Consider the following 23,268-nt stretch of genomic DNA (forward strand, 5'->3'; position numbering starts at 1 on the left):
GCTGTATATTGTCACCGTGCTTATTTAACTTCTATGCAGAGTATATCATGAGAAATGCTGGGCTGGAAGAAGCACAAGCTGGAATCAAGATTGCCGAGAGAAATATTAATAACCTCAGATATGCAGATGACACCACCCTTATGGCACAAAGTGAAGAGGAACTAAAAGGCTTCTTGATGAAAGTGAAAGAGGAGAGTGAAAAAGTTGGCTTAAAGCTCCACATTCAAAAAATGAAGATCATGACATCTGGTCCCATCACTTCATGGGAAATAGATGGGGAAACAGTGGAAACAGTGTCAGACTTTATTGTTTTGGACTCCCAAATCACTGCAGATGGTGACTGCGGCCATGAAATTAAAAAACACTTGCTGGTTGGAAGAAAAGCTATGACCAACCTAGACAGCATAGTAAAAAGCAGAGACACTACATTGCCAACAAAGGTTAAATTTAGTTCAGTCACTCAGCCTCTGTGTTCAGTCACTCCGACTCTGTGACCCCATGAACCGCACCATGTCAGGCCTCCCTGTCCATCACCAACTTCCAGAGTCCACCCAAACCCATTTCCATTGAGTCGGTGATGCCATCCAACCATCTAATCATCTGTCGTCCCCTTCTCCTCCTGCCCTCAATATTTCCCAGCTTCGGGGTCTTTTCAAATGAGTCAGTTCTTCACATCAGGTGGCCAAAGTATCAGAGTTTCACCTTCAAAATCAGTCCCACTAATGAACGCCCAGGACTGATCTCCTTTAGGATGGACTGGTTGAATCTCCTTGCAGTCCAAGGGACTCTCAAGAGTCTTCTTCAACACCACAGTTCAAAAGCATCAATTCTTTGGCATTCAGCTTTCTTTATAGTTGAACTCTCACATCCATACATGACCACTGGAAAAACCATAGCCTTGACTAGAGAAACCTTTGTTGACAAAATAATGCCTCTGCTTTTTAAAATGCTGTCTAGGTTGGTCATAACTTTCCTTCCAAGGAGTAAGCGTCTTTTAATTTCATGGCTGCAGTCACCATCTGCAGTGATTTTGGAGCCCCCCAAAATAAAGTCAGCCACTGTTTCCACTGTTTCCCCATCTATTTGCCATGAAGTGATATATCTAGTCAAAACTATGGTTTTTCAAACAATCATGTATGGATGTGAGAGTTGGACTATAAAGAAAGTTGAATGCCAAAGAATTGATGCTTTTGAACTGTGGTGTTGGAGAAGTGTACTGTCTTGAGAGTCCCTTGGACTGCCAGGAGATCCCACCAGTCCATCCTAAAGGAAATCAATCCTGAATATTCTTTGGAAGGACTGATGCTGAAGCTGAAACTCCAATACTTTGGCCACCTGATGCGAAGAACTGACTTATTTGAAAAGACCCTGATGCTGGGAAAGAGTGAAGACAGGAGGAGAAGGGACAACAGAAGATGAGATGGTTGGATGGCATCACTGACTCAATGGACATGAGTTTGAGTAAATTCCAGGAGTTGGTGATGGACAGGGAAGCCTGGAGTGCTATAGTCCACCGGGTTGCAGAGAGTCAGATACGACTGAGCAACTGAACTGAACATCATTAGAAATGCAGGGCTGGATGAAGCACAAGCTGGAATCAAGATTGCAGGGTGAAATATCAATAACCTTGGATATGTAGACAGTCCCATCCTTATGGCAGAATGTGAAGAGGAACTGAAGAGCCTCTTGATGAAAGTGAAAGAGGAGAGTGCAAATGTTGGCTTAACACTCAACATTCAAAAAACAAAGATCATGGCATCCAGTCCCATCACTTCATTGCAAATAGATGGGGAAATAATGGAAACAGTGACAGATGTCATTTTCTTAATCTCCAAAATCACTGCGGATGGTGACTACCACCATGAAATTAAAAGATGCTTGCTCCTTGAAAGAAATACCATGACAAACCTAGATAGCAGATTAAAAAATAGAGACATCATTTTGCCGACAAAGGTCCATCTAATCAAAGCTATGGTTTTTCTAATAGTCATGTATGGATATGAGAGTTGGACCATAAAGAAGGCTGAATGCCAAAGAATTGATGTTTTTGAACTGTGGTGTTGGAGAGTCCCTTGGACTGCAAGGTGACCAAAATAGTCAATCCTAAATGAAATCAATTTTGACTATTCTTTGGAAGCACTGATTCTGAAGAGGAAGCTCCAATTCTTTGGCCACATGATGCAGAGAGCCAACTCATTAGAAAAGACCCTGATGCTGGGAAAGATTGAGGGCAGGAGAAAGGGATGGAGGAGCCTGTTGGATGGCATCACCAATTCAACGGACATGAGTTTTTGCGAACTCTGAGAAATAGTGAAGGACAGGGAAGCCTGGTGTGTTGCAGTCCTTGGGGTCAAAAAGAGTGGGACATGACTGAGTGACTGAACAACAACAACAATGATGTTACTTTCCCCAAATCCCTCTTCCCTTTACCCTCACAGACTCAACTCTGGGGGGTGTAATCTAAATGCCCAGCCAAAACTCCTCTTTTCTAAGCTCCATTTAAACTAGGAGTGGTTCTGTGACACAATGTGGCCAATGAAACATTAGTAGAAGTTTCTGGATAGTGATTCTGGGAAAACTTGTTAAAATAGGGTCAACTCAGTTGGGATGTACCCTTTTGTCCTTTTCTTTTCTTCCTGCATCAAACAAGGATGCCAAACTTGGAACTGTAGCAGCTATCTTATGGCCTACTAGGAAGAAAGAATGAAAAGATTGTAGAGGTGTGGCTTTGACATCTTGGCTGCTGCTCTAGCAGGCGCTACTAACTCCAAGCTTCCTGATAAGTAGCAGAAGAGGCAAAGTAATGGGGAAAATAGTCCTATCTATTTTGGTCATTACTTTGTGGCATTTTATTTGTGTGGCTGTTGTCAATTCCCTCTCATTACAGAAGTAAATACAGGATATGACACAGCTTAAATATTAAGTAGACGGAAGTCTATTTCTTTTTACCATAAAATCCCAAGGCATCAATTTTATTTCTGCAAAATGATACCATCTATCAAATTAATATTGTTAAATTGAATTGTTTTTATTTTGTGGTTTATTCCTCATTTCGTAAATGTGTTCTCATTTTTAAAATATTTTCTAAAGTCTGTAAGTATAAGGAGTTTGTTCCTAGTTTTGGGTTTGTACTTATTTGACATAAATTTTTTAATTAATAATAAGGTTTTGGGAGAATATTTTCCTTTGAAATAAGTTTGATGATTACTCAAATATGAGGCCCTGCTTGAGGCATTCATTCTGAACCCAGTCAATATTTTAATGCTTCGTCATATGCTTTTGAATGTAACTTTCATTGCACACTTAGATAGAAGTGACTACTCCTGTCTTTGGCCTTAGTCTTGACCTTGAAAGGACTTCAAGTACATTTATTGCTAATATATTTGCATCTTGCTCAGATAAAAGGCCTAGCACTATGCCTGGTGCTCAAAGGTATATCTGGTGAATGACCAAATCAATATTAATGAATATCATGTGCTTGGTGGTTATTGAAATTTAAAATAATTTTTAATATGTCCTTCCACTAATTTAATATGTGCTTCCCTGGTGGCTCAGAGGTTAAAGCATCTGCCTGTAATGTGGGAGACCTGGGTTTGATCCCTGGGTTGGGAAGATCCCATGGAGAAGGAAATGGCAATCCATTCCAGTATTCTTGCCTGGAGAATCCCATGGATGGAGGAGCCTGGTGGGTTACAGTCCATGGGGTCACAAAGAGTCGGACATGACTGAGCAACTTCACTCACTCACTCACTCACTCCACTAATTCAGCCTCACAGCTCCACAAGCTTGAGATAGTAATAAAAGTGCTCAGGCTTTATTAATATATAATTCAATAAATCTAAAATATAGGCTAAAAGGAATTTGTAAGCAAAAGATTATTTTATTTCCATGTTTTGAGAGAATTCTGTTTGTAATAAAACTATTTAACTTATTTCTCCATCTACCTAGCGATATTTAAGCATCTTTACTGTCTGAGCCACAAGGGGGCTTCCCCATCAATGGTGTACATGTCTTTATTAAGTAATTGTATTACTGTAAATAATTTTTACTACTTATAAATGGGGCTTCTCTGGTGGCTCAGCTGGTAAAGAATCTGCCTGCAATGAGGGAGACATGGGTTGGGAAGATCCCTGGTAAGGGAATGGCCACCTACTCCAGTTAAGTATCCTTGCCTGGAGAATCTCATGGACAGAGGAGCCTGACGGGCTACAGTCCATGGAGTCACAAACAGTTGGATACAGCTGAGTGACTAAGCACACAAAGTCACTTTAGACTAGATCAGGCAGACCTGAATTACTTCTTATTTGCTTTTTATATGAACTATATTTTTGTTTTTAACTCCAAAATATTCTAATGAATGTTATTGTCTAATCCCTTAAAATTCTCCCACTAATTATTGCAGGAATATTCACCTTTTTTTGACCTGCAGTTGTATAAATAGTTACAAGTAATTGTGTGAAAACTAACATGTGATATAATGGCCCAGGGGAAATTATTATACACCCTGAAAACAATAATAATTCTCTCAAAATAGCTTAGATACACCATTTTTTTAAACCCTAGGAGGATGCAGACACTATTTCCTGTTTTGCTCTTTATTCTTGAAAGTTACAGGGTAATTTTGTGCTAATGAAGTCAGACTAATGAAGCATAATATTTTCAAGATATTATCACACATTAGGGGTTAGTTTAATTTTTAAAAAACTCATGAACAGGAAGAGCAATTCTTTTTGAAACTTCATTGGGTTGTTGGTATACACACAGATTTGTTTATACTCCCCCACATCTCTTATGTACCTTGAAATTATTACCAGACTTTTATGTCCTTCCTGTGTGTGATTGGTGTTTCATAATGGGTAAAAAGAACTAACACAAAAGAAATCACTAAATGTTATCTTAGTCTGTTTTTCAAAGTCATAACATGTACAGCAGATATGGGTTGCTTCATGTAAAATCTTTCTCCTCTCCTTCCCTGTAAATAGAGCCTAGAATTCTTTGGATGTACCTTCCATGTGTCTCTGAACATGGTGGGTAAGGCTATGTTCTCTGGAGCTACTTAGGATGAACCAGCAGAACGATGACATGAGTAGACTACACCTGGAAATCATCCCACCCTGGATTTCTCATTATATATTATGTGATATATTAATTCTCTTTAGTGGTTAAGCCATTTTGAGTTGTTTCTTTCCTTGCATCCTCATGAAAACAGTGTTTATAAAACCAGTTTTTAAAGTCGTCACATTTCCTTCCATTTTTAACGGCTAAATTGGAAGCCACTGCCCTCTGTTGTCTAGTCACTAAGTTATGTCCTACACTTTTGAGACCCCATAGACTTAGCAACCCAGGGACAGCGGAGCCTGGTGGGCTGCCGTCTATGGGGTCACACAGAGTCAGACACAACTGAAGTGACTTAGCAGCAGGCTCCACTGTCTGTGGAATTTTCAAGGCAAGAATACTAGTGTGGTTTGCCACTTCCTTCTCCAGGGGATCTTCCTGACCCAGGAATGGGACCCACGTCTCCTGTATTGGCAGGCTTATTTTTTGCCACTGAGCCACCAGGGAAGCCCATTGTCCTTTGTATCTTCCCTTTGTTCACTGCCAGTACTTACTTTTTGACAGTGAACATAGTTATTTGGAGTTTATTGAACAGAACTTATTATCACCATCATAACAGCACTAAAGTTTTTATGATATCTTTTTATTTACAATGTATTATCTCATTTTATCCCAGCATAGCTTACTTGACTTGTTGTTCAGTCACTAAGTCATGTTGGACTCTTTGCAACCCCATGGACTGCAGCACTCATGACTTCCCTGTCTGTCACTATCACCCAGAGTTTTCTCAAACTCATGTCCATTGGGTCTGTGATGCCATCCAATCATCTCATCCTCTCTCACCTGCTGCAGGGTCTTTTCCAGTGAGTCAGCTCTTCACATCAGGTGGCCAAAGTATTAGAGCTTCAACTTCAGAATCAGTCCTTCCAGTGAATTTTCAGAGTTGATTTCCTTTAGGATTAACTGGTTTGATATCAAACTTGGCTTAGTCATTTCATAAAACAGATGAGACTTAAGAAACTGGCGATAGAGGTCTAAGATATGTTTAACTATATGCTTGCAAATAAGAGCATTGCTTTTAGCTTTTACAGATATGAGGCAGACCAATTTGATTCACAAACAAAATAAATGCTTCTGTTTTGTAGCTTTTGTTTTTAACAGAAATTTCTAACCCAAGGGTAAGAGTCACAGACTCAAATCCATTGTTTAAATAACCCCTCTAGAGGTTTGATTGTTTTTGTTTTAATCAAGTGCTTAATTAGCTTCAGTTTCAAATATAAACATGTATCCTATGCCATAATAACTTCAGGATATTCAGGGAAAAGTTCCAAAAAGCGGTTGTTTTTTTTTTTTTTAATTTTATTTTATTTTTAAACTTTACATAATTGTATTAGTTTTGCCAAACATCAAAATGAATCCACCACAGGTATACATGTGTTCCCCATCCTGAACCCTCCTCCCTCCTCCCTCCCCATACCATCCCTCTGGGTCGTCCCAGTGCACTAGCCCCAAGCATCCAGTATCGTGCTTCGAACCTGGACTGGCAACTCGTTTCTTACATGATATTTTACATGTTACAATGTCATTCTCCCAAATCTTCCCACCCTCTCCCTCTCCCACAGAGTCCATAAGACTGTTCTATACATCAGTGTCTCTTTTGCTGTCTCGTACACAGGGTTATTGTTACCATCTTTCTAAATTCCATATATATGTGTTAGAATATTGTATTTATGTTTTTCCTTCTGGCTTACTTCACTCTGTATAATAGGCTCCAGTTTCATCCACCTCATTAGAACTGATTCAAATGTATTCTTTTTAATGACATACATGACAGCAGGATCCTCTATGACCCACCTCCCAGAATATTGGAAATAAAAGCAAAAATAAACAAATGGGACCTAATTAACCTTAAAAGCTTCTGCACATCAAAGGAAACTATTAGCAAGGTGAAAAGACAGCCTTCAGAATGGGAGAAAATAATAGCAAATGAAACAACCGACAAACAACTAATCTCAAAAATATACAAGCAACTACTACAGCTCAACTCCAGAAAAATAAACGACCCAATCAAAAAATGGGCCAAAGAACTAAATAGACATTTCTCCAAAAAAGACATACAGATGGCTAACAAACACATGAAAAGATGCTCAACATCACTCATTATCAGAGAAATGCAAATCAAAACCACTATGAGGTACCATTTCACACCAGTCAGAATGGCTGCGATCCAAAAGTCTACAAATAATAAATGCTGGAGAGGGTGTGGAGAAAAGGGAACCCTCTTACACTGTTGGTGGGAATGCAAACTAGTACAGCCACTATGGAAAGCAGTGTGGAGATTCCTTAAAAAACTGGAAATAGAACTGCCTTATGATCCAGCAACCCCACTGCTGGGCATACACACTGAGGAAACCAGAAGGGAAAGAGACACGTGTACCCCAATGTTCATCGCAGCACTGTTTATAATAGCCAAGACATGGAAGCAACCTAGATGTCCATCAGCAGATGAATGGATAAGAAAGCTGTGGTACATATACACAAAAAGCGGTTTTAAATATGCATCTATCTGGAGTATATTGTAAAAGCCTTAGGTGCAGATTTAGGACTTGTGTATGTGTGGTACTTAAAACTATGAGGATGAATGACAGCTTTAGGAATTTAAGAGGAGCACAAGGAGAATGTGACTGAAGATTGAACACGAAGAAGTGGAGTAGCAGAGGAGGCACCAGGAAATGGGGCAGAGATGAAAGCTAGTAGGAGAATCAGGAGTGGCTGGGAGGCCCAGGAGATCTTTTCCAGAAAATGTTGTTCTACCGCAGACAGTATGAAAAATCAAGCTAGTTGAGAGCTGAAGCAGAGGGTTTCCTGACCACATATATTTACCATTTGTCAAAGCAAGAAATTTTTTTTTTCTAATTTTCAACCTCAATTTCCGCCCCCCCCCCCCCGCCTTTCTCTTTTATGTTACATGTTAATATCATGTTACAGTATTATATTGTGGACTTTAGGGATTTTACATAAGATTAGGAAAGGTGTAAATCTTAAGTTATTAGTTGTGACACACATACATATCTATACACACACACACACACATACGTACATACTGTATTCACATGCACACACGTATATTAACTTGTATTCACAGAGCCTGTTTCCAGAAAACTACACAAGAAATTGGTTACAGCCAATGTCTGCAACACCCTTGAGGAATGGCCATTGGAGAAAGATTTTCTATTTTTGTACCTCTTAAAGCATGTGGATATAATGTATCCCCAAGTAAATAATATTAAAAGTAAACAAATAAAACACAGGCCATTTTATCATGTTGAACTTTGATAGTTATGGGGAAAGGGATTTTAAGATACGGCTCTAGCTAGAAAAATTGTTGTGACTTGCTTCTCTGAACTCCTGGCCCTGTGGCTTAGTCTATAGGGAATAGTGGGTGGGTTTATTAAAGTAACATTAAGTTGTTGTTCCGTTGCTAAGTCATGTCCAACTCTTTGCCACCCCATGGACTGTAGTGCACCAGGTTTCCCTGTCTTTCACTATCTCCCAGAGTTTGCTCAAACTCATGTCCATTGAGTCAGTGATATCATCCAGCCATCTCATCCTCTGTTGCCCCTTCTTCTCCTCCCTTCAATCTTTCCCAACATCAGAGTCTTTTCTAATGAATTGGCTCTTCCCGTCAGGTGACCAGAGTACTGGAGCTTGAGCATCAGTCCTTCCAATGAATATTCAGGGTTAGGATTAACCTGGTTTTAGGATTGACTGGTTTGAACTCCTTGCTATCCAAGGGACTCTCAAGAGTCTTCTCCAGCACCACAATTCGAAAGCATCAATTCTTTGGTTTCAGCCATCTTTATGGTACAACTCTCACATCTGTACATGACTACTGGAAAAACCATAGCTTTGACTGTACAGACCTTTGTTGACTAACATTAAGTTAGCATTGGTCAAATATACCATACTAAAGGGTGATATGATAGTATATTAACCATATTAAATTGTTATGGACGGTTTCATATGAATATCCAAAAAGTCAGTATTCTTCCTGGGATAATAGCCCACATCTGAGGTCACAGCATGCATGGTAATTGATTAAGCAGATTCTGTTTTCATGTACTGAGTCCTGAATTCTGTACTTCTGATTCAAAACAGAATTTGTTGTTCGGTCACTGAGTTGTGTCTGACTCTTTGCAGCCCTATGAACTGCAGCTCACCAGGCTTCGCTGTCCTTCTATGTCTCCTTGAGTTGGCTTAAACTCATGTCCATTGAGTCAGTGATACCATCCAACCATATCATCCTCTGTCGTCCCATTCTCCTCCTGCCTTCAATTTTTCCCAGCATCAGTCGGGTGGCCAAGTATTGGAACTTCAGCTTCAGCATCAGTCCTTCCAAGGAATATTCAGGATTGATTTCCCTCAGGATTGCCTGGTTTGATCTCCTTGCTGTCCAAGTGACTCTCAAGAGTCTTCTCTAGCACTACAGTTCTAAAGCCTCAGTTCTTCGGTGCTCAGCCTTCTTTATGGTTGAACTCATATCCATCCATGACTACTGGAAAAACTGTAGCTTTGACTCAATGGACCTTTGTCAGCAAGGTAATGTCTCTGCTTTTCAACTAGGTTTTTCATACAGAATTAGAGCATTAAGTTCTGAATGTCATCAAAATATTCTCTTGGAGAGTTTTTCTATTTTCTTTTTGACATGATTTATTCAAAAGAGATATGGGTGTTAATTATTGAAAAGGTATTTTGTTTTTTTTTTAATATAAGGAAATTGGAGAAAAGCTTCCAGTTAAACACACATTATTTTGTTCTATGAGTCTTAGAAGAGAAATTTAGCTGGTATGTAGAGTGATTGTTAGGAAAGTATAATGCTGTTCAGTTTTCTCTTTTCTACCTGTATTTGAGTTGGGGTTTAAAATAGCTAACACTGAACATGTACATCCATAGATATGGCTGCTGCAAATACCAGAATATATATGTCTTGATACTGTAAGTGGTGATTAATGTAAGGAGCCTCAAGGTTTTGGAAACAACTCAGTGAAATGGAAAGTTGCTTTTTTGATGTCTGCAGCCATGCTGGATAAGCTATGATTCAAGCAATTAACAATGAATTTGGAACAAAGAAATGTTATTTTTTTTATGAAAACGGAAAACTGAACTGCTTGTTAAATTCAGATAAAATTGTATAGCTATTGGCATACCAAACCAGGTTTGACAAATAAAATGCATATTCTTTAATGAAGGTTTTCATTCTAGCTGTAGGTTAAAGTCCCTATAATATGGATTGTATTTGCTACTTCCCAGTGGGAGAAAAAAACTGTTTATATTTCCATAGATATAATGTAATTCTGTGTAATAATGTGATAATGGGCAGTCCTTCATTTACAAATGAAGTTTAGGCTTTAGTTTCATTCAGATATGATATAAAATTTCTATGAAGTGAGAAATTGGATTAGCTATATTTTCACTTTTTATATTATGGTCTCCATCAGTCATTTTTATTGTTTTCCTTCTCAGTGTTGACTCCGTGCCCATTGTTCGGGTTTCCAACATGTTATATGGCTACTTCCCTATTTTTAGTTTTTTTCTTGTTTTTTGCTACCAAAATTCCTTTCTGATTACTCTGTATCTGTTGCCTCCCTTTTTTTTTTTAAAACTATCCACAATCCTCTCAACAAATGAGAACTGCAAGTGAGCTTACATATGAGCTTAGTATGGTGTCCTTTTAGTCATCCTTTGCAGCATTTGACACTGTTAACCCATTTACCCTGTTTTGAAATGTGTATCCCCTGGACTTCTTAGTCCCTGAACCTTGTTCTCTACCTCCATAAATATTTTTAGTTCCTTCCCTTTGCTTTCAGAATAAGAGTGGTTCCCAAGGTTGTAGGCATGAAAAAAATTCCTTCCTTTTTTTTTTTTTTTTACAGTTTTTGCAGGAGAACCCCATTCTTTTCTACTTCTTCTGTTACCATCTTCTACTTCTTCTGTTACCATCTTCATGCATAGCTACTTGACCATTTTTATTTGTTGTCTTAACTTGATTGCCAAGTGTCTGATCCACAGATGTTACACTCATAGAGTCAGTGATTGGGTTATGTATAGTATTTTGTCTTTTTAAAATATCTTCTCTGTTCCCTACTTTTCTTTTGAGCAGTAGTACTACCATATTTATGTGTTCCCCGTACAGAATAATTCCTTTAGACAGTAATCTCTACTCAGTCTCTGCCCTTCTTCTCTTTCCATTGTCTCCTGAACCCTTTCAGGTGAGGCTTTTGTTCCCTACTGTTCTATCAAAGTTGCTCTTGTCAGGGCTGTGAATGATCTCTTCCCAAATCAAATGATCAATTCTTAGACCGAATTTCACTAGACTTGTCAGCAGCATTTGTCATAGTTGTTCATTAGCGCCGTCCCAAAACAGTTTCTTAACTTGGCCTCAAGGTCACTACATTCTTCTTGTATCTTTTTATATTACTGGATCCTTCTCAGTTTCCTTTGCTGGATCTTTCTCCCTTTTGTGACCTCTTATTGTTGGAGCGCTCCAGGGCTTTCTGTCAGTAGCTCTCTTCTTCCTAGGTGATCCCATTTAGTCTCCTGACTTTAAATATCACCAGTTTGGTTTTCTGGAGCTTCCCTGGTGGCTCAGTGGTAAAGAATCTGCCTACCAGTACAGGAGATGTGGATTTGATCCCTGGATTAGGAAGATCCACTGAAGAAGGAAATGGCAATTTACTTCAGTATTCTTGCCTGGAAAATCCCATAGACAGAGGAGCCTGGTGGGCTACTTAGTCCGTGGGATTGCAGAAGAGTTGTAGACAACTTAGTGACTAAACAACAAGAACAAATTTAGTATTCTGCTTTAGAATAATTTTAGTACTGCCTCTCTCCGTTGTTACCACCCTTCAGTTTTGCACTTTCAGATTGCAGAATGAGGTCCTTCCACTTGCAGAGTCTTCATTTAGAATATACATCATCCACTCAATTCACGTATATATAGTTTCATTGCCAATCACATTTCCTTTTCGTCTTCTATCTTGAATCTGTATTCAGTTAGTTCAGTTCAGTCCCTCAGTCGTGTCCGACTCTTGGCGACCCCATGAATCTCAGCACGCCAGGCCTCCCTGTCCATCACCGACTCCCAGAGTTCACTCAGACTCACGTCCATCGAGTCAGTGATGCCATCCAGCCATCTCATCCTCTGTCATCCCCTTCTCCTCCTGCCCCCTATCCCTCCCAGCAACAGAGTCTTTTCCAATGAGTCAACTCTTTGCATAAGGTGGCCAAAGTACTGGAGTTTCAGCTTTAGCATCATTCCTTCCAAAGAAATCCCAGGGCTGATCTTCAGAATGGACAGGTTGGATCTCCTTGCAGTCCAAGGGACTCTCAAGAGTCTTCTCCAACACCACAGTTCAAAAGCATCAATTCTTCGGTGCTCAGCCTTCTTCACAGTCCAACTCTCACATCCATACATGACCACAGGAAAAACCACAGCCTTGACTAGACGAACCTTTGTTGGCAAAGTAATGTCTGTGCTTTTCAATATGCTATCTAGGTTGGTCATAACTTTCCTTCCAAGGAGTAAGCATCTTTTAATTTCATGGCTGCAGTCACCACCTGCAGTGATTTTGGAACCCAGTTGTTTGATTATTTTTCTCAAATATTTTTCTTCAAATGGTTTGCCTAAGTGATATAATCTTGGCGATCTTGATTAGCTGCATGTCTCTTTGCCATCCCACCCACTCCAGTGTTCTTGCCTGGAGAATCCCAGGGACAGAGGAGCCTGGTAGGCTGCTGTCTCTGGGGTCGCACAGAGTCGGACAAGACTGAAGTGACTTAGCAACTGGATATAAGATTCATGAGTTCTGCTTTCCTTTCAAGTAGTCTAGATTAGTTTCTGTTGTTTTTTAGTTTTCTGATGTTGATGATAAAAGTGCAATGCAGTTGTTTTTTTTCCCTTTATTGATAATTTTTCTTTCAGTCTAAATACTTACAAGGTTTTCTTTTTATTCATAAGATTAATGAATTTTATGAGGATGTGAATAGATATTTGTCTTTTCTTTTCAGCTCACCCTGAAATGAGGTTCTCCATTTCAGTTATCCATCAGAAGTGTTTTTTTTAGCCCAAAGAAATTTCTTTAATTTTTGCTTCTCCTTTGTATATTGTGTCCTTTCTCCTTTTGAACAATTTTTCACATTAGTTTTCAGGTTCTGTTCTTCAAGTGTTTTTTCTTTGCACTTCATCTCATAGTCTACTGATTTAGCTGTCAGTAATAATCATCTTTTTAAAAAATTTATATATTCAATTTAGTTTGGAAATCATGCAAGGGAGTGTGTGTGTTTGTTGCATTAGAATTTATTTAGGTGCTATAACAATTTTTGTGCAGGTGTTTAGTCTTTCTAGCACTGCTATTTCACTAGATATATATTCTGATTATTGTGTTCTGTTCTTTCAGATGATGGGGCCTCTCACATGATCAGTTATTTTTCTATGATTGTTATTGTTGTTGTTCAGTCGCCAAGTTGTGTCTGACTCTTTGAGACCCCATGGAAGCCCACCAGGCTTCCCTGTCCCTCATCATCTCCCGGAGTTTGCCCAAGTTCATGTCCATTGAATCGGTGATGCCATCCAACTGTCTTTCATCCTCTGTCGTGCTCTTCTCCTTCTGTCTTCAGTCTTCACCAGGGTCTTTCCCAATGAGTCAGCTGTCCACATCAGGTGGCCAAAGTTTTGGAGCTTCAGCTTCAATGATGACTGTTTCTATGACAGCTCATTGGAAATCAAGTCTGGTTGCTGAACTATTGTAAATAGCAGGACTTCCAGAGGTTGGGACAGATATAGTACCTAAATTTGAAGGACAGTCAGCCCCACTAGAAGTACCTGAAGGAAGCTCAGTGCTCTTTGATGGACTTGAACTGTCCTGGTTTCCAAAGTTCGGAAGACCCACCTGTCTCATGTTAGGAGAATCCAGCATAACCAGAGGGCTGGAAGACAATCTTACAACTGAGGTCTTCAGATACTTAAAAGCCAAGCCAAGGCAGTGATCCGCAGCCATCAGTCATGTCAATTGTTGCCCAGGGCTCTGATGCTATTTTTCAGTCGGTTAACCACCCATGGGATGGTTTAGCTGCCTAACAGTTTGCTCTGATGTTACTTCACTAGAGTCATAAACCTCATCTAGCAGCCTGCAGGTCACAGTAGCTGCTTAACTTTAGAAAGTTAAGAAACTTGGAGTTGGGTATAGAAAATAAGCCACAATCAAGGTGTTATATTACAGACTATCCCTGATCCTTTCTCATTCCAATGCCTTTATATTCTAATGACTCTCAGATTTATTATATCAGTCCCTGCTATTCCCCTGACTCACATATCCCGTGCCCCACCCAACAGTACAACTGGGGTATCTAATGGATACCAGAAAGGCTATAGATCCAAACCTTTTTTTTTTAATCTTGCTGCCACTTGCAGGATCTTAGCTCCCCAACCAGGGATTGAACTCTGCCCCCTGAAGTGGAAGCATGGAATCCTAACCACTGGACCACCAGGGAAGTCCCCCAAACAGAACTTTTGATTGTGACCTCCAAACCTGCTGTTCTCCCCACCCTTCCCTTCTCAGTGAATGCATTACCACCATTTTTTCACAGTTAATTGCTTAAGCCAGTATCTTAAGATTCATTTTTGACTTCTTTCCCCTGTTTCATATCCATGATATCTCTATCCCAATTGTTCAGCATATCCTATTGACTGTGCTTTCAAAATGTGTCTAAACTGACCACTTTTCACCAACTCTGTCTCTATCATGCATCCATATATTGTTGTTCCTCTCTTGTTCTACTTCAGGTGCCTCCTATCTGCTCTCTCTGTTTCTGCTCTTGTCCTCTATAGTTTATTCTCTAGAAGCCAGAGTAATGTTTTTAAAAAGTTAAATGTTGCTTACTTCCAAAGGATTCTAAGGAAATCTAGACTTTATGCCATTGCTTATGGCTGTCCATGGTCAGGACCTAAGGTGCTTCCAACCTTATTTTCTACCATTTGCCATGACTCAGTGCATTTTAATCACATTAGACTCCCTCCGTTTGCTTAACTACATCATAACCATCTTATCTCAGAGCTCTTGCATTTGCTCATTGCTTTGTTTAGAGTTCTCCTCCTCCAGATTTTCTCATGATTCCCTTCCGCATTAAATTTGTGACAACTTATTCAGATCTGTTTGAATTGCTTTATCGTAAAGATTATTCCTGACCACTATATAAAGTAGAAACTCCCTTACTTCCCTATTCCACTTACCTTGTTTCAGTTTTTTTAATGGCACATATCACCACTAAGATCATTTATTTGTTCATTGTCAGAAGTTCTTCCAGTCACCCTTTATGAGGAAAAACCTTTAAATGCTCTATCCCTAGGACTTGGGCTTCCCAGGTGGCTCAGTGGTAAAGAATCTGCCTGCCAATGCAAGAGCCGCAGGTTTGATCTGGGTCTTGAAGATCCCCTGGAGGAGAAAATAGCAACCCACTCCAGTATTGCTGCTAGGGAAATCCCATGGAAGAGGAGGCCGGCGGGCTACAGTCCATGGGGTCGCAAAGAGTCTAACACGATTGAGCACACAAACTTATGGTAGTGCTAGTCACATAATGTTGTTCAGTCACTAAGTTGGGTATGACTCTGCAACCCCATGAACTGCAGCAGCCAGGCTTCCCTGTCCTCCCCTATGTCCCAGAGTTTGTTCAAACTCATGTCCATTGAGTCGGTGATACCATCCAACCATCTCATCCTCTGTCACTCCCTTCTCTTCCCTATTGAGTTACTTAACAGGCACTCAATAAATAATATATACTTCAAATGACATCTTTATCAAATTTGAATTGGATGTTAAAATGAAAAAGTAGGTATACATGTAAATCTTCCTGGAAATAAGTCATATTTTTCAAAGTATTGCTTTTTAGTTTTCTACTTTTCCAGCCTGTTTGGAAAAAATGTAATAAACTTGTTACTCTTGCATATGTTTTAAATTTCAGTTAGACTATTTATATTTTATTTTCCCATAAAAACTTAATATATAACCTACCATCTTTTTTTCATTTTAAGAACAAAATTCCATTTTACCTGTAGGTTATTTCTTAATAATGTATTTATTACCAAATTCTTAATTTGTGTTTTATGTTAAAAGAAAGCATGTAATATAGTATAATGTCAAGGCCGTTGGGATTAAAGGAAGGAGAAAAATGCAAATAGGGACTTTTTCCTTTCTGATTTTTATAATATTCCAGTTTTTCTTTTTTTCCAAATTTCCTGGATATCACCTTGGTTAAGAGATTGGTTTTTCCCCTTATGATGTACTCACTGTCTCTAAAGGACCCCTCGTGATCTGGACCGTATCTGCTATCCTTTGTTTTGTTCTTTGCTTTTTTCTTCTAATTATGACCTTAGTTTATGCCCCTGTCCTCAATTTCCAGTGGATAGAATTTACTTCTGTAGGTTAATAAGAAAGAATAGGGAGGAGAAAATTTAGTGAAATAATAGTAGAATACAAAATTCAGCTTGAAAGTGGCCTAGCATGTATAATATAGCATATATTAATATAATTTTTTGTAAAACATGTTAATGCACTTTAATACAGCATCTGTCTAATCTCTAGGGGAGACCAGTAAACCTTACTTACTGGTAAGGAGGGAAGTCATTGGTACAATCACTTGCTGTTTTGCTCACGTTTTCGAAGGGTCATTGTAGCTATCATCATGGGTGGGCATTGGGAAACAGCGTATCTGAAACTAACAGTCCCACATAACCATATGCCGTTGGCAGCTGGAGAGTCTTGTAAGTCAGGAAAGGCCCTTATTCTTATGCACACTTATAAACACCTCTCTCTGGCTTAGTGCTATAATGTGTAAACTGTTTTGTGGCAAGCTACTTAACAACGCTTAATCAAAACTTTTTAAATGGTTGACTTTGGTAATTAAGACATTAATTTGGTTTTATTTTTATTTTTTTCCAGGTGTATGGTGGCTGATGAAGTAAGTGTTTTCATGATTTTTATGTGGTTTATAAAATTCCCCAGCCAGTTTTTATTGTCTGCTATTTACCCTGTACTCTCTCTCATGTGACTGTGCATCTGCATATGGAGAGGAGAAAGGGAGGGCGAGGAGGAGGGTGGCAGGGCAGCAGCAGAGAGAATAAGAATGGGAAAGAGAATGTGCGTGTGTGTTTGTGTGTGCATGCATGCAGGGCATGCATTTGGAACATGTTAGTATTAACATTAGTGATCCAAAAATTCTGTATTTGTGGCCTCAGAAGAATGAATGCAACTCCAAACAAAGCTGAACTCTTCTTTACTTGTCAAAATGCTGCTTTCTTAGAACCTGGACTTTTAAGATTTTGCTCTAAAGATTATTTTTAATTGTTTTGTATAAGTGTGAAATGTACTATTCAAATGGTGTTTTATTGTCACTAATCAATTTGATACCTTTGAGTGGCATGTACTTGTATATACTCATATTCAGATTTTTCCACTGAAAGGGAAGCTCTTGCTACATAAGCTGCAGTACCCTGCATGCATTCTGAGTAAATTTAAGTCAATAAAGTTCTGATTTTTTATATCATTTTGAAACATGTTTTCATGATATCTTTAATGATAATAGCAAAACATATACATTTAAAAATATGTCAGAGATGAAGAAAATGGATACTGAATTTTTTAAAAAGATATGTGAGACCATAAAAAATTCTCCCAATTAGCTATTTTTTAATTTAATTTACATGTAGACTCACCAATGGTGTATCTCTAGGAAAAAAGTAAATAAGAGTATAACATGCAAATGAATGCCAAACAGAAGGTTGATATACGGCTTCTTGGTTCATGCTGACTTATAATTACTGAAGTTTTTAGTTTGAACTCTTTATAGACATTTGTTTAGACTAAATGTTACAGTTAGAAACATAGTCATTGCCTGTGAAAAAGTTCAATGGTGTAATTAAAGAGACAGGACATGGACATTTGGAAAAAAAGTAGAAATGTCTATTTTGGAACAAGATGAATTCCGAAAGAATCTACATAAATTTATAGATTTGAGAGTCCAAAATTACTAAAAGAGGCTTAGGTTTTTAGTCCCTGAATATGTTTTCACCAAATAGTATAAATTCATACTTCAAAACCTCAAAACTAGGTATAACCATTTTATATAACGTATAAATCAGTGCTGCATGTATTGATGTATGTATAAATTATTTTTTAAACAGACCAGTTTTATGTTCACAGTCAATATAACATGCAGTATTATTTGGTAATCTCCTCAAGTGATTCATGGGGAACATTTTACTGGCTATGACATTGCTACCTTGTTCCTCAATTTGATGTTATAGTGGTTTGAATATGCCTTAAATGTGCAGAATCATTCATGGATTGAAATAAACATTTGATTAGCACCTGAACTCTGCTTAGCATTTATATTTCCCTGTTTTCTCAGTTAACATTAGACGAAGGATGGTGCATGATGAGTTCACGATGAATGCTTTAGCCAACAAGAGTTTTTCATTATACTCTTCACTTTTCATCACCTATTATTTACAGTTACACTTGTCACATGTTGAAGGATTTGTGGTAATCTTTTGAAACTATTATTTTTTAATTTAATAAATTTAAAAGAACCATTTAATATTTCAGTACTTAAAAGAAGATTCCCCTTTTGTGTCCCTCATATCTCCTCCCTTTTCACCAGCATTTTAAAGACTCTTAGTTTTTACACTTATTTGACTTTCCAAAGTTCATTATGTTGAATCCCCTATCAATAAGGTTAATTAAGGAAAAATCCTCAGTTTAACATATAAGTACAAAAAGTAGTCACAGAAATAGCATAGTGTTGTAAATTAAATTCTAAGATCACAGCTCAAAATATAATAACATCCTCTGTGTTTTGATTGAATTGAAATGCCATTTCTGTGGAGTCTTATTGAGCTAATATGGATGAAAGTGAGTAAATTAAAAGTCTTAAAATAGAAAGAACTTGTATATATGTAAATTATATGAACTCTGGTTTGACCTTCATTTTATTTTCTAATACTGTTCTCCTTCTCTTGCTCTTATCACAAAACAGTAGTGAAGTCAGAGAAGGAAATGCAGCTTATAATTTTGATTTTAAATTTAAAAAATATATTTTGATATGAATGAATATTTGACTTATCAATAGATAGAGCTTTAGGAGAACAATTTTACATCTGTATTATTAACCTCTTTTATTTTTTTTTTAAATGCTTGAATACCTACTTGGAGTCTTGTATAATTTAACTGTCTGCTGTAATCTTTCCTCCCTAGCTTTAGAAGCAAATGACTTCCTTCACTGGTATAACTGCATCCTCTTCTATCTTTCTACTAATGTCTTTTCTAATGTATCAAATCTTTGTGGAATTATATAATCTATTACATATAAAATTGGAATGGTGATTTATTTGTTTGTCTAATTGTGTGATCTTTGAGTATTTATTATAAAACTATGTTTCAGATAACCAACAAAGCTTCAACTTTTAATAAAATTAACTTTGCAGACTTAGCTTAAGCTCTTTTAATTCCTGTTTCCCTTTCTTGGTTTACTGTAGTTAAGTGTTGTCTCAAGAGCTATACAGTAAACATACAGAAACTCTTTTGAAATACTGTTCCTTTAATAATGGAATTTTGGGCCACAGTCTGTAGTCAGGCTCTTGCACTATTATCTTTGCTGTTTCTTAATAGTTTTTTAACCACTGTGTTTTTGTTCTGTTGAAAATGTTTATTCACAGAAAGATTTTAAATGTGAAAAATAACTTCACATTAACATATACCAGGTAATTCAAGTGGATACACATGAGCAAAATATTAAACCTACACACTTAATACCTTATTTTCAGGGATTTAAAGGCAATTATTTTTTGTAGAAGCTTAGTGTTTACAAATTTTTGTGATGTTTGTTTTTACTTAAGAAAATGAGATTAACATCCTGGGTTTAGATGAATAGCTTAATAATTTCGCAGCTATGGACAAAATGTTGTCAGGACATGGATCTGTCTTCTCTGTGTATTGAATCTATTATCAGAGTCTGAAAATTCCTACTTTCCTCGTTTGTAATATTTTTGTTAGTACTCTACTTTAGTCGTCTCCCCCTACACTTTTCCCTAAGTTTCCTTCCTGTTACTTGAGAAAACATTTGGAGGCAGAGGGATGGTATACCAAATAAAGTATTGCTTTCCTTCCTTTTTCAGAAGAAAAGGAAACCGTTTGTCAAAGCTAAGCCACTTGGCTTGGCTTACTTTGTGACTATTTTGGGATTAATAGATAAATATTTGGAACAGAGACCAGAGACTTATCATTATGGATAATCTTTTTTTTTTTGTCAAGGTGCTTCTCTGGAAGAGAAGTTTGGAGGGGAAAGGCTGTGGAAACTGTTGAATGCTTGCAGAAGTTTTTCTGGAGGCTGAAGTTTGAAAAGCCTTGTGATTTTCTCTGCAGGCAGAAATCTGTAGGTGTCTCAAAACACCAAAGAACCCCCTTTAGAAGATTATTTCTGAGCAGAATACCTTAAAATTGATACTGTGATATAGACTCTGCCAACATTTTAGGTTTGAGGACTAAAACATTAAACCAAACGTGAAGAATTTTAGTTTTCCTTTTACATAAGCCGACCTTGGTTTGACAAAGTGAGCTGAGATGATAGTTTTTATTCCATTTGCTTCTACAAATCCTTCTTTCCCTTTACGAGACCCTGGTGGAATTGAATCCTCTCTGAGATTTTACTGTTTCTGATAAGCAGAAACATAACCCCTTTGGCGTGGTGGTCCATTTTTGTTGAGTGAATAGACTGATTAAAATCTTAATACTTAATTAACACATATGTGCCAGATTCTGTTCTGCTGATTTAGATGTATTCATTTATTTCACCTCTGGACAACCCAATAGAATGTTATGATTATTACTACCACCATCATTTTTTAGATGAGAAAGCTGAAGTACAGGTATGTTAACACATGCTAGGAGCTGGTATCGAATCTGAAATAATCCAGCTCCCAAGTCCATTATTGCTGTTCTATACAAAGTCTGCAGGCACCAGACTTTCTGTTTTGAAAGGATTCTTAAATACAGAAGACTCTGTAAGACACAGTGCTCAAATGGATGAAACTGAATGATAAGTGACAGCATTTGTGCTGTTGAGACTGTTCTCTAAAACGGTATCATTTGCCTGCTTGTTCCTCATTTCTAAGGCCAGCTTTACTATTTTTTGAATGTCCTTAAAAATAACTTTTACATTTTAGAATAGTCTTTTTTTAATTTTTTTGGTTGCACTGGGTCTTCGTTGCTGCTCGCAGCCTTTCTCTAGTTGTGGAGAGCAGGGGCTACTCTTTGTTGCAGTGCATGGGCTTCTCATTGTGCGGGTTTCTCTTGTTGTGGAGCATAGGCGCTAGGCATTGAGCTTCGGTAATTGCAGCAGGTTGACTCTGTATTTGTGGGGTGCAGGCTCCAGGGCACGGGGGCTTTAGTAGTTGTGGCTCATGGGTTCTAGAGCATGGGCTCAGTAGTTGTGGTGAACGGGCTTTAGTTGCTCTGTGGCATGTGGAATCTTCCTGGACCAGGATAGAACCTGTGACCCCTCGATGGCAGGTAGATTGTTATCCACTGTCTGTCCCACCAGGAAAGTTCAGTAACACTTTTAGTTTTATACAGTTATTGTGAAGATAGTACAGAGAACTCTTTTACGCCCCAAAGCTAGTCCCCCAGTATTAGTTACTTTACTATACTAATAGTAATGTGTCTCAATTAATGAACCAATATTCATATATTAGTACCGTTAACTAAAAACCATACTTTATTTAGACATCCTGTGGTTTTTACTGATGTCCTTTTTCTTTTGCAGGAGTCCATCCATGTTTTATAACATATAACTCCATTATGTGTTTTAAATAGACAGGTTGTTGTTGTTCAGTCGCTCAGTCATGTTCAACTCTGTGACCCCATGGATTGCAGCACATCAGGCTTCCCTGTCCTTCACCATCTCCCAGAGCTTGCTCAAGCTCATGTCGATTGAGTTGGTGATGCCATCCAACCATCTTGTCCTCTGTTGTCCCCTTTAACTCTTGCCGTCAATCTTCCCCAGCATCAGGGTCTTTTCTAATGAGTTGGCTCTTCGCACAGGTGACCAAAGTATTGGAGCTTCAGCTTCAGCATCAGTCCTTCCAATGAATGTTCAGGGTTGATTTCCTTTAGGACTGACTGGTTTGATCTCTTTGCAGTCCAAGGGACCTCAAGAGTCTTTTCCAGCACCACAGTTCTAAACATCAATTCTTCAGTACACAGCCTTCTTTATGGTCCAACTCTCACATCCACATGACTAACCAATAGCTTCTCCTGGTTGTGAGTTTCTCAGACTTCCCTTGTTTTTGAAGACCTTTACAGTCTTGAGAATTAATGGTTTAGTATTTGGTAAAATGTCTCTTAATTGGGATATGTTGTCTGATGGTTTTCTCATGATCAGACTGGGGTAATGTGTTTTGACAAAAAGACCACAGAGGTAAAGTGCCATTGTCACCATGTAATAGCAAGGGTACATAATATCAATTTAACTTATCACTATTGATGTTAACCTTGATTACCTGGCTTGATGTAATGTTTGTCAGGGTTTTACCCTGTAAAATTACTGGGTTTATTGTTGTTGTTCCTTCCCATACTGTGTTTTTTAAAAGAAAATAACTGTATGTAGCCCATACTTAAGGAATGGGGATTTATGTTCTACTTCCTTAAAGGCAGAGTAAATATATAAATTGGGCTACCCTGGTGGCTCAGTGGTAAGGAATCTGCCAGCCAATACAGGAGACGCAGGTTCAATCCCTGGAGAAAATCCAGGAAGATCCCCTGGAGAAGGAAATGGCAAACCACTCTAGTAACTCCAGTATTCTTGCCTGGAATATTCCATGGACAGAGGAACCTGGCAATCTAGGTCACAAAAAGAGTAGGACATAACTGAGCTACTAAACAACAACAAATACATAAATTATTTGGAATTCATTTGTTCACTCACTTACTTTACTGTGTATTTATATAGGTAGGACTCATGGACATTCATCTTATATTTTGGGTTATTATCAGTACTTTTAAATTGTGTTACACAAATGGTTCCAGCTTTGGCCGTTGGGAGGTCTTTTAATTCACTCCTGTGTTCCATGACGTGCCCGCTTCTCTATAGGTTGTTCTGTTTGGG

General features: G+C 38.2%; 1 protein-coding gene across 3 annotated transcripts in view; it reads left to right on the forward strand.

Moving 5' to 3' along the window:
* ZRANB3 (zinc finger RANBP2-type containing 3) overlaps positions 1 to 23,268 on the forward strand; it is a 303,685-nt gene that overhangs the window by 103,353 nt on the left and 177,064 nt on the right. For 2 of the 3 annotated variants that reach the window (XM_002685411.7, XM_005202542.5), the window contains one exon: positions 17,049 to 17,067. In XM_002685411.7, coding sequence (XP_002685457.2) covers positions 17,049 to 17,067 — 19 coding nt within the window. Of the gene's footprint in view, positions 1 to 9,171; positions 9,655 to 17,048; positions 17,068 to 23,268 lie in introns of those variants that run through there. The other variant, XM_059878566.1, reaches the window with a different exon arrangement.

The sequence above is a fragment of the Bos taurus genome, chromosome 2 (genome assembly GCF_002263795.3).
Source record: "Bos taurus isolate L1 Dominette 01449 registration number 42190680 breed Hereford chromosome 2, ARS-UCD2.0, whole genome shotgun sequence".
NCBI lineage: Eukaryota > Metazoa > Chordata > Mammalia > Artiodactyla > Bovidae > Bos > Bos taurus.